This window comes from Etheostoma spectabile, chromosome 12 (genome assembly GCF_008692095.1).
Source record: "Etheostoma spectabile isolate EspeVRDwgs_2016 chromosome 12, UIUC_Espe_1.0, whole genome shotgun sequence".
Lineage (NCBI taxonomy): Eukaryota > Metazoa > Chordata > Actinopteri > Perciformes > Percidae > Etheostoma > Etheostoma spectabile.
Window position 1 is genome coordinate 11,445,853 of NC_045744.1, and position 12,371 is coordinate 11,458,223.

At 38.4% G+C, this 12,371-nt stretch overlaps 2 protein-coding genes across 2 annotated transcripts in view; one reads left to right on the forward strand and one right to left on the reverse strand.

Moving 5' to 3' along the window:
• b4galt2 (UDP-Gal:betaGlcNAc beta 1,4- galactosyltransferase, polypeptide 2) overlaps window positions 1–6,316 on the forward strand; it is a 148,170-nt gene extending 141,854 nt beyond the window's left edge. Inside the window, exon 8 of the mRNA XM_032530474.1 lies at window positions 1,971–6,316. Within this exon, the coding sequence (XP_032386365.1) occupies window positions 1,971–2,121 (151 nt within the window). The 3' untranslated portion in view covers window positions 2,122–6,316. The remainder of the gene's footprint in view (window positions 1–1,970) is intronic.
• A 1,279-nt stretch (window positions 6,317–7,595) lies between these two features.
• zgc:113531 (von Willebrand factor C domain-containing protein 2-like) lies at window positions 7,596–12,268 on the reverse strand. Its single transcript, XM_032530490.1, has 3 exons — window positions 11,647–12,268; window positions 10,406–10,535; window positions 7,596–10,250 (listed from the first exon to the last, which is right to left on the reverse strand). Exons 1-3 carry the CDS (start codon window positions 11,995–11,997, stop codon window positions 10,060–10,062), a joined length of 672 nt encoding a protein of 223 aa, XP_032386381.1. The 5' UTR covers window positions 11,998–12,268; the 3' UTR covers window positions 7,596–10,059.
• Window positions 12,269–12,371: the final 103 nt, after the last annotated feature.

Here is a 12,371-nt window from a genome sequence, read left to right on the forward strand (position 1 = left end):
TGCCAATCCTTGGAACAACTAATTCTTTTCATATCTTATTGTATCATATTGTTCAGGGGAAAGATGCTTGACAACATTTTTCCTTCGTCCATTCATGCCAATAAAGCTCTTTTTGTTTTGTTTTGCGACAGACAGAAGGAGAAAGCGATGCAAAGGAGAGAGATATTTACTAGTCAGTTCTGACAAGGCTTTGTATACTCAGTGGTCCATGTCAGACTGAAGTGTCAACTCGAGTTGTACATCTAAGCATATAATTAAGAAGACGTCTTCTGTCAGCGTCAGTCACAGCTGTCTTTTAAAAAGTGAATGTGCACGACTGCGCGTTTGCACACATCAGCTCTTTCTCTGTTCACACATGAAAAAAGGCATTTTTAAGACAAGGGTGTTGTAAACAAGGTGTTGTGGCCTCCCTTCCATTCTGACTGGCTGCAAAAACTGATACTACTACACGGGTGATGGGAGAGTTTGTGTTATGAGTCTGTTTTGGTGCTAGAGGTTACATCACAAATTGAACAGCAGCACTGTGTAACTGTCTGACACACTGAATTATTTTCCAATCTTCAATACTAAAGTCAGAGCAGATTCTAACGTAAGAGCAGATTCTGATGTAACTGCTGAATCACAGCCAATGGGGAAGGATATTCCAGCATAATTCAAACAAACGGAGGCGGATGTAATGGATAATACTTTTCACTGAGACGCAGTGCAGCGCCATACCACCACCTGTTGGTCAAGACATACATGAAACTGGAGGTTGACTTCTCTCTGCTCTCAGGTTTTTGGAAATGTACAGTTACCTGGGGGGGATAGAAAAAAGGAATCAATACAAACATCAGGCTCTTTAAATCCTGAGGGTTTAAATGTGTTTTGGATGTGTTTTGACAGTTGTAGTTGCAGGACTTTATAAAGAATTCCCCTATGTTTGAGCACTATTTTTTCCCTCTGTTATTACTTCCAATGTGTATTTACATTATTGTGAGTAACTTTTTATACTGATCTCAACTTTAAAAATCACGTCATCATTATCACCAAAACAGCATTTTATAACTTAAAAAATATATCAATACTTAGAGCATTTATATATCTGAAACTGACTCTGAGAAACTGGGGCTTGCCTTCCTCTCATGCAGGTTAGACTACTGTAAGGCTCTTTTTGCAGGATTATCCAAATAATCAGTAGGAGACCTCCAACTTATTCAAAATGCAGCAGCCAGAGTCCTTACACATACACATTACTGCGGTACTTAAATCACTTCACTGGCTCAGGGTACAATACAGAATAAAAGAGGAAAAGGAGAAAACAAGAAAATATATTTTTTTTGTTATGCACAAAGTTATGCTTTTTTTACTTTGACTTTATTCTTGTAAATAACCGAATAATTTGAGTTGAACTGGTCGTAAACGGGAGCAAGAGACGAAAAATTGCACTAGGTTTAAGCGTTCATGAGCTAAAAAGGTCAAGAACTACTGCTCTATTAAAACACCTTTAAGCTGCTGAGATCCCCTTTGTCAGATGTTTGCACCAATGAAAGCCAAGTGTCAGAGACCTTATAGTTTTGTCATTACTTGCATGGGACCTAAAAGGGATGAGCCTTTTTTTTTCTCTTATTTGATTTTTTTTTTTTTTGCAGTCTTGCACTTTAACGTTGTGTCGTAAGAAGAGTTATCCTTTGAATCCAACAGAAAAAATGTCAAATGTCAGTTCTGTAATTAGCTACATTTCCTGAAGCATAATATGAATACACAATAAGATGTCCCCGTCACAAGCAATCAAACACACTACTATGCAGTACCCACTTTGACGCACACAAACATGCACTGATATAGAGGCTATGAATTCCGTGTAAAAATCAAGATTTTCTTTTATGATGTTCTGGCAGTATTGTTTTTAACAAATTTTCTTCATTATCTTCCCATTTCCCTGTACCTCCTTCCACCTTGACTTCTTTTTTTTGTCTTTCACTCTCCAGATTTAATAAGATACAGAACACAAAGAACACGATGAAGAAGGACGGCATCAGCACTCTGACCTACAGACTGGTTCAGGTCAAAAGGTACCCTCTGTACACAAATATCTCTGTGGAGATCGGAAAACCTCCGCCCCGGCCCTTTAAGGGCTAATGAGAGACGAAGATGAAGGGGTCGACACAGTGACTGGAGGGAAAAAGACGAGGAGCAGAAGAGCACCTGTGAAGTTTATAGGATGGAAATAAAGAGATCACATATCCTTGACATCTGGAAAGATGTGAAAGAGAGAGGAGTCATAAGCACATCATTGTCTCTTTCTCTCTTTTTACCCCTCTCTTTGTTTTTTTGGGGGGGATTTTAGCTTGCCATTAACCAGAACTCAGGCTCTTTCCAACTTCGTCAAGCAGCCAATGGCTTCACACCTCCTACCTTTACTGATCAGTGACTTCAGAATTGAAAGAGTGTGGACCAAAGCTTGAATATCAGTGGCCGACCAAAGGTGGCGTCAAACTTAGAAGCTGATTTTTTATAAAAATCTTCCCATTTCCAATCTTTTGGCATCCAGTGGCATATTGACAGAGGATATTGACAGGAACTTTTTGCCAGGAGATGTGAGATGAGAAAACAACATCATTTGAAACTTTGGAAAGTTTTCATGGCCTGTTCTGTAACACTGGACGGCATCATGGATTTCCTGGAATATTTGACCAAGTTCATATAAGCAGAATGAAAAAGAAAAATGTTTTACATGGAGACAGACACGTGACGTGGTACTTGCTGGTTAGGAAATTAAATATCAGGTAAATAACAATCCTGGTGGACAATAAACCTTACAAACGCCATCAAACATTTTACTTTACGGTGAAGAGAGAAGAGAATGGGGATTTCTTTTAGAGGCAAACTAACATTAAAGAAATATGACATGCAGTGACGGTCCATGGAACTGTAACTGATGGATTGCATATAAAAGACATCATCTGACTCTCATCTTTACAAATGATGCCAATAGACGTGTTAATATTGACGTCTTTGTCAGGGAGTTTGAGTCTAATTACTCAATCAAATCCTCCGTTATCAATAAATGAATGTGTATTGTGCCTGCATCTACAGTGCTGGGACACGCTGATAAAACATGTTCATCAGCAGCAACAATCTCCTGAGAACTCTCTTTTTGTTCTCTTTATATATATATATATATATATATATATATATATATATATATATATATTATATATATAAATGTGTGATGGATAGGTTTTGTAACAAAAGTAAACATATTGAAGATATGAAATGTTTTCTCCTGTGCTGAACGCAGGGTTGCGGAGCTTGGGAATGCTTTTGAAATGAAATCGGGGAACGGAAGACAACAAGGCAGATGTACAATGACAGCTCAGTCATGATTTTATCCCATGATCTAATTTTTTTTATATTTTGGTAACCTCAGCTGTAAAGGTAAATTTGGCTTGAGGTACAGTTTTGATTAAGTAGAAATAGACATTTTTCCCTAGAAAATTGAACATCTAACACAATTTCTGAACATACAGTAAATGGGAAACATGGGGTTAAACTAAGCTGTCTGAAAAGACTCATGGCACATTAGGTGTTGTCGATACAAAAGCTGACTTGAGACTGGCTTCACAGAAATGACCAGGTGAAAAATAATTTTTTTAGCCTACAATGTAACCTGGACAACGTTTTCACAAAGTATCACAAGTCATTAAAACTCTACTGATACTGTTACAATGCCGTGTTCTCTTTCTCTGCTATCTTTTTTTTTTTAATTTATATAAAAGACGAGCATATCCGGAAAGAGGAAATTATGAGGCGGTAGTCTTCTGGTGGTGGATATTGTGAATTTTAAGGCAGTAATTTGAAGTTATTTTTTGAGCAGTTTGACTGACATCTCTATTGCTGCGTCAAATTTTATCATCAGCTGTCAGTTCTGTATTTCATTGCAATTATCTATAGATGACGGATACATTTTTTTTATTGTTTTACTTTTCAAACTTTTTGTCTCATGAGTTTTATAACTGTCCCTGTGTAAAAAGAAACAAACTAAATTTCTGATTATGATTTCCAACATCAGCGTATTGAAACCTTTCACTGTTTTATGCGATGCTCTATCACTCTTCATCCTTTGTTTTATTTTTCCTTGTCTCTACTGTTGTTGTTATTGTTGACGCCTAAACACCAAACTGATGCCTTCAGAAGTTATCTAAACTAAAGGGGCAGGTAAGGTTTTTTTTTTTTTTCTATCTCAACGATAATTTTTGGGTGTAAAACTAATCGATGAAGATGTGTTTTTCAAGATGGGTACTACAGAAATGAACTTATATTTGTTTCAATTTTTAAAAATCATGTAAAACCTATAAAAAATATTACCACCAATCTTTAGGATTTTAAACTGACTTAAACAGAGAAGATGTGTGTGCAATGCTGTAACTGTTTGAATTGTGTCTCATTCAGAACAAGTTGGGGCTTTTATTTTGGTGAAAATGGTGTATTGTTGGCCTCTTCTTTGATCAGCCTTGAGGCAAAAATGTTCCCATCTGTTTGGCTCTCCGTTAACTTTGCCTGAGCCTGTTGGAAGGTTTGATCACTCCTCTCATTCTCTCTCTCGCTCTCGCTCTCACATGCACACGCACACACACACCTTCACACTGTCTTCCTTTTTTCTTTGCATTATCTCGCCTTTCATTGCCTTTTCTTTCTTACACTGCCAGTCCAGGCTGTCTGTGTCAATGGCACTGTTTTGCTTTGTGGTTGGCCAACTTCAGGCACAGCTGTGTCTTACAAGAGTGCTTCTTCTTTTAATAGATATCGACAGGGCCTCTCTTTGTGTCTCTGAATCTGTGCCACTTATTGTATCTTTATTTTTCTATCTCTGAGTGCAGAACTCTCCTAGTGAGTTGTCCTCCGTGGGCAGGCTACCTAAGGAGAAGTCAATACAATCCCTTCTTTATACTATAGCTTATCCAGTGCAATATTATAGATTTGTTCCCATCTACCACATATCTAGCTTCAAAGTCAGTGTTTCAAGTGTGGCATGAGGTGATAACATTTTTTAAGGGTTGGATTCCTTTCAGGTTATAATGCAGTCATGCTTCTTTTCCCAAATAGATTTCTTCCTCTTTGCCTCTTATTCATCTTATTGATTTAAAACCCTTGTCATCAGTACACAGCATACACAATTACAGCTGTTGCTTTGATTTTCCCCTTCTTACAGTAATAAGCATTAGTTTTCTACCTTCATAAAGTTGGGTGACTTTGGAAAATAAAGAAATGGTTCAAATTGAAGTAACAGAGGCCGAGATATCCTGACTTTAGTCCAGAGTAAGCGCCTATCTCATTAATTTTTTCCATAGACAATGTGACTCACAGCACTTCTACTGCTTGGATCAGCATGAAACCTTTCTGGTGAAATCATCAGAACAAAAGATTAACAACGGTGTAAGAACTATTGTATTCTTTTCTAGTCTAAAAGATTGTACATAAAAACATTGGTGGCGCTGTTAACTACATCTCTCAAGATGCATTTTGACAAGAAACATCCAATCAAGACGCTGTTGAGATAACAGATTTTCCAGTCTACAACTTAAATTAATTCATTTTGGATTTCTGGGTCAAGCATGGACAAATTTGCCAACTACTGGCGCTGTGTTCTGTTCACAAATTCAAGTTGGAAAAAATACTTCTGGAAAAAAAAGATTTTTCCACTTCCCAACTCTATCATTTGACTCTCAAAATTCATTCAGATCTTGCTCCCTCCACAGAAGACATTATACAACTGTTTTTACAGAATGTGTACTCCTCATTGAACTTTAAAATTACAGTTGGATCAATTCTAGCTTCATCAAGGCTATTCTGACAAATTACAGGCAAGCCTTTTTGCGGTCAGTTACATGAGAAAGTACAAGCTGAGACACAATGAAGGAAATAGAAAGAGAGGCCCCAGTGTGTATAAACAGTAACTTGGGATATAGATTTAAAAGATCAGCAACAAAAACTTCAGCAAAAATAGTATTTGAAAGGTTTCCTTTACTCGAGAATGAGAACAACTAAGGAGCGCTTGATGTTTCTTTTAATGGAGTCTTGACTTTTGAAGATGTTCCAGTTGTTAAGCACACCTCAGGTGGTGAAGAAACGTTTTTTTTTTTTCAAATACATTTCTTGCTGCAAAGAGCAGACAGGACTTTCAGGCCTCTGGGCATTTTAAAAGAAGAATACTGTATCTCTAGCTGTTTTTTGTACATTGAATGTTGAAAATGTTATATCTTATATAGAATGCATTACGTCATATCAAACCTACTTTTTCTATACAATCAATAAATCAAATGGTTAAAAGTTGTGTGATGGTGGTGTCCGTTGCTTACTGTGTGTGTACATGTGTTAAGAAGACACTCACTCTGGTGAATGAATAGAAACCTCATAATGAATTGGTTTTAACCTGCAGGCTGGGGCAATCCCAGAGCTTAGTAATGTAATATCATAATATAGTTTTTAGGCAACCCTGTTTCTTGTTGCCATGACAAGCCAAATAAACCTGTTATTGTTGTTTGTGTGTGGTCCAGGTGACTTAATGGACTAAAATGCTAAACCACCTTGTGGATTAAACTTGGCTTTACTTTATTTACTTCTGTACTTCCTACCTCCCTCCTAAAAGTATAAACAAATCTTAGTTGCTACAAAGCAAAGCTTTCTTTCTTTTACTTTCCACTGCTTTTCTAATTATTTTATTGTTTTATGGTGAGTTCTGGTCTCAAAAGCTCTTTAGGGGAAATTAGGATGGTGTCCTCTCAGACACCAGAGACTGTTCACTTAACAGGAAATCATTCAAATAAAGTAAAAAGACACAACTCAAGAGGAAAAACGCTCCCATAAGTCATTTGTTCAAGCCGCATTTACGACTCATATTAACGTTTATAGTGATGGTGCCTTCTAGTGGCCTCCATGATTATAACAGGAGGCAAGTTGGGGTTGTGGATGGGTATAGGTAGACATTCCTTAACAACGCGGAGGAGGGACTGGCTAGTCCACACAGCATTCTGGGATGGGAGAAAAACGTGCTCTGGTTTATTGGCATTTCTTTAAACCAATCCCAATCGTCATGGGCGGCGATAAGGGCCGGACAGAGCCACTGTGCTGCTGCAAAATAGCCTCAAGAAAACCACTTGTTTTGGTGGAACATGTGTACAATGAAAGGTTGTTTTAGTCGTGCAACAGAAAAATAAAATTTGAACTTCCAACACGAAAATGCAGAAGATTTTTTATTTGTTTTACTTTACAGACAATCAGAAGTTATGTAACACAGATGGTTTTAAGCAATACCACCATCTTTTTCTAAACTTAACCAAGTAGTTTTGATGCCCTAACATAACCAAACAGCGACCGTTTCACAACATTAATGACACGTTTAAAACTGTGGTGTTCTCTGGACGGAAAGCGCTCATGTGGGTAGTATTTCCTTTCACGTCTAGGGGCGCTAATTTATGAAATACTCCTGTTGGTCGTATTATAGGGTAAGAATAAACAATCTTTGTTGTTGTATGCTTTAAAGGACTTGTTGGAGGAAACACAGTGAAAGATTTTTAATGGACATGGAAAGGTGTTTATTTGTAATTTGGAATATTTTACAAGATGATGGTGTTTATTACCAGCATGACACACTACATGATTTGTGGGTGTGATTCATTTGGGTTCCCTTTTAATTTAGGCAGTAAATTGAAACTCCACTTAAAGGCATAGTTTAGCATGTAAGGCTTTTTCTGAGAGTTTGATGAGAAGATTGAAACTACTCTTCTCATTGAACTCCCAGCAAGAAATCAAATATGCATATTTCAAATATGTCAAGCTATTCCTTTAACCTAGTGTCTTTCTGATTATTTGATAATGAAGATGATACATTTTATTCTATGGCCACCATTCAGTCTTGTCACTGTTTGATTTGAATACTCCCTTAAGTAAATGTAAAAAGAGTGTATTCATTCATGAATAATGGGCGGCTGTGGCTCAGTGGTAGAGCGGTTGCCTGCCAATCGGAAGATTGGTGGTTCGATCCCCGCCCCTGCAGTCATTGTCGAAGTGTCCTTGGGCAAGACACTGAACCCTGAGTTGCCCCCGTTGCCGCAGTGTGAATGATGAGCAGGTGGCACCTTGTACGGCAGCCTGGGCCACAGTGTATGAATGTGTGTGAATGGTGAATGTTTCCTGTAGATGTAAAAGCGCTTTGAGCAGTTGTTAAGACTGGAAAAGCGCTATATAAATACATAAAGCCTGATAAAATATATAAATACATAAAGCCTGAAAAGGTGTTCATAACCCTAAAGGTTTCATCTTAATCACAAACTTGCATAAAGAAGCTTTTCAGGGAGAATTAGGGCAGTGAAACGTGTGTGGGTACTTAATAAAGCTTATTTATACAGTACAGAAATGCCATTATAGACATCAGCGCTGCACATAACATATAACAAAAAAATATCATTGTTGGCTTTTATTCCAAGATCCCTCATGATTAAATTGGTAGATAATGACAAATAACAGTAGGAAGATCTGCTGCATATAAACATAAATAAAATGACAAGACCCTTCTCTTTCATCATACTCTGAAGATCTTTCTAAAGAAGGTCAATTTCTTTAATAACAGTGGAAATAGCAGGCGGCTGTTTCTAAGAAAGTTTACACGTTATTTCTAATGAGAAATTAATAAAGCTAATAAAGTTGATTAGTTTTTCCTGCTCTATACGGTGTACATGCACAAATTCCAACCCTTTTAAATATCGCTTCTGTCTACAACTACTGTACAGTCATATGTTAGGCCATATTCTCATACTTTCTATTTCAATTAGCCTGGAAATTGAACTGTAGAATTTATAGGACAGTTACAAATTGTTAATTGCTTTGCTAAGCCATTTCCTAGTCTAAATTGCATCACAGCTGTGCATACATTTGACTGGTGCATCAACCCGTGACAGGTCAATTACAATTTCTTATCATCCAATAATCTCATTGGCCTTGTTATGTTGCCAGTTGTTTCCCAACGCAGGTGCCTGGAAATTAAAAAGTAAGCCTCCTGGGTAACTAGCTTGTATAAAAGTTTATTATTCTCTCCCTCTTAAAAATTCTAAAAACTTTTTGAAAGGTAGATAAAATATAAAGTGTAAATATCTGGAGTGCGGTCACCTTTCAAAGTACAAGTTTGTTTTTCTAGTTCCCGTCAGAATTGTTTAATAATAGTATAATTATATCCTGTTAGGCTCAGGGGTTGAGGGTGTTTGAGACCCTGTAAATAAAGCATATTATTTTTACATCACTGCAGTCCATACTTTTAAATGGAGAGAGTTTTAGTTTTGATTTCCTTAATAATTTCTCTGTTGTCAGTGGTTTACAAGGACTACAAACCATCTTCTCAGCAAAAAGGATAAAGTCTGTTCTTCTTAACATACAATATGGCCTGATTCAGGTATCAGGGATTGATACTCTTCCAACCACCCTCTATGCATTGTGTACTCACTTTGTGGTACTTAGATTCAACACAACTAAATGTAGTAATATGCAACATGGAAGCACAATATATTCTAAACTAATAAAGTTATTAAATCTAGATATTGAGTGTTAGTCCATTTACATAACAGGACCACAATGTTATATAATGTATTTGTTGATACTATACTTTGCTGGTAATCAAATTTAGAAAACCCACTGACATTCAGAGAACCTGGAGCTTTGACCGGTCTGTCGAATCAGCTTTGAATTTCAACCTTGTTTGTAATATTTAGCTATGTTCTGATATTGTGTAGCCTTGTCCACCAAAGTGGACAAATTCAGTGGGTCTCTTCAGTATTGCGGAAATCCTGGATGAAAAGTCCTTGTGGAATGGCAGCTGATCTGTTTTGGTGTTGGTTTTAAATGATTTATTTGTTTTTTTCTTTCAGTTCTGTTCCCAAAAAACTGAATTTGAATTTTTGAAGTTGCAGATTATCCATTTCAGCAGCACAGGAAGGTTCAGCATGCTTTAAAGGGTCGAAGCTGTGTAGTTGATGTAGCCATCAGGGAATGACTGTATACTTTAGGGTAACAGCTGGTTCTCTGGAATCAGTTTTTCTTGGTAGACTGTTGTTCAGGCGTACAGTTTTTGAGGAGGGAACAGGTGGCGAGACGGTTTCCCTCCCAATAGCCGGCATCCTGACCATCGTGACAACGACACTTGGTGCAGGAGTCGACCCAGATGGGCTCTCCTGCAGGAATCACCTGGCTACGTGACGCATCAACGTAGCAGTTAGGACCTGGAGGAAGATAAGCAACAGAGGTAAGTATAACTGCAGATTAACAGATCCTACAAACTGGGAAGCAAATAAAGTCAAGTGCATACACACTCATCTTTGAGATGCCAATTGTGTTTTATTTTATTTTATACTATTTTATGCTATTTTCAACTTACCCTCCCTGCATTCAGGGCAGCATTTCCCAGGCTGGTATACAGGGTTGACACATGGTGGAGGGGCACAATCTGCAACTAGACAGCGGGCGATGCCATCACTGTCACAAGTGCACTGCTCACATTCTGATGGCTGGGAAAATGCACACACGCATACACACAAACAGCATGAGACTCAACATGGATTTTATTTCTAACCAGAATCTCTCACCAAGCCCTCCTTTATGCCATCTCAGAAGGGGGCGCCCTTCACCTCCAATTCCCAGCTTCATGCTCATGTTACATACCAACATCCCAGTTATTCATCGGTTCAGAATTTTAGAAGGAAATACACTGAAAGAGAAGTACTACGGCTTGTAGCCTTATTATGGTTAAAACATTCAAACTTAGGGAAACTGTGTGGGTAAAAATATGTTGCATTTTGTACATTTTAATTACAGGCAGTTGCAGAACAGAGTGAACCTGAATGAAACAGAATTAGGCATGTTAGGTTGTTTTTCTGGCTATATGTGTGATAGATACTTTTAGTTGTTTACAATCTGGCTTCCCCAGTTTCCATCATTTCTGTCGCACATAAGTCTTTCACTGCACATACAGTCTATACAAATATAGTCTATACTGTTTGCTGTGCGGTTTAAAACGTTTCAAAAAAAAAAAAAAAAGGTTCCCAAATGCAGCAGTTTTTAATTTTGAGTAGGCCCTTTTTTAAAACACAGGGTTCTGTATATCCTACAATTACAAATCTGAATAAGTGTAGGCCTATCTTTAATGAAACAACAGCGCTCATGTTGAACATCAAGGGATTCTAACATCTAGTCCTAGTAAGCACACTTGGGTGCCACAACAAATAATAGCAAAACTAAACTGTATTCTATATCTGTAGTTTCCAACCTTTGTGACCCCTTAAGATGAACTAATGTCTGCTTATGACCCCCTAATTACCGATATAGCTAATATATACTGTGTACAGTATATATTAGCTGTACATATATATATATATATATATATATATATATATATAGATTCAATCATCTGATGTCCCCTTACATTTCTTGAGACCTGACCTCCAAGATGGGAACCATTGTAGATATTTTAGTGAATGTTATGTAAATTGATGTAGGCCTATATATGATAACATTTAAGGCCTTATGAGTATAGTGTCATTAAGTCCCCATCCATGCTCGAGCCATCCCTGGACATCCCCGTTTTTACATGCTACCAGGTGCCAGAACTTGCAGGCTTACCTGGAAGTTCTGTCCCAGTTCGTACACCACTCCTCGGTACTCACACCCGATCTTCTCGCACCTGGGGCAGCAGTCGGTGGGGTAGTGGCTGACATGGATGCATGCAGCCGGGAGCGAAGTGCACTCAGTGCGGGAACAGGCGGAGCCCTCGGTAGTGCATTCACACTGGGTGCAGTGATCAGAGTCCAGAAAATACCATTCCCCTACAAAGTATATGCTGCCGTTGGCCTCGCAGGTGCTTTCCCGCTGTGCGGCAACTGAGAAGCCAAAACCGGCCTGTGCGCAAAGCAGTAGTGCCAAAACGGCCGTGCGTATTCTGTGCTCAAAGAAAAGGCGCTCACTGAAAACCATGTTGATTTATTTGATTCACCTTGCCCAAAACAAAAAAGGTTATCAAGAAACAGCCACTGCAGTCCAGCTGGGATTTGGTAGACAGATTACCCGAGTTTATTACATTGTTACTGGACGCAAATATCCTTGGCATTACCTCAGTCCTCCTCCCACAGCGGTCTACTGGGGCTGTGCACGCTTCTGCAAAGAGTCCGGAAGGGGGTGGAGGTTGGGGGGCATAAAGAGGGAAAGTTATGGTCGTTGCCTCTCCGTGATTCACACTCCAGTCTCCCTGAAGGCTGAAGTCTGTCCCTCCCCCTAGCCTATCATCTAAAAGTATAGTGCAGAGAAGGCTCATGTCTTTTTTTTAAGTGCACAGGTGGTCATCTGGTGTG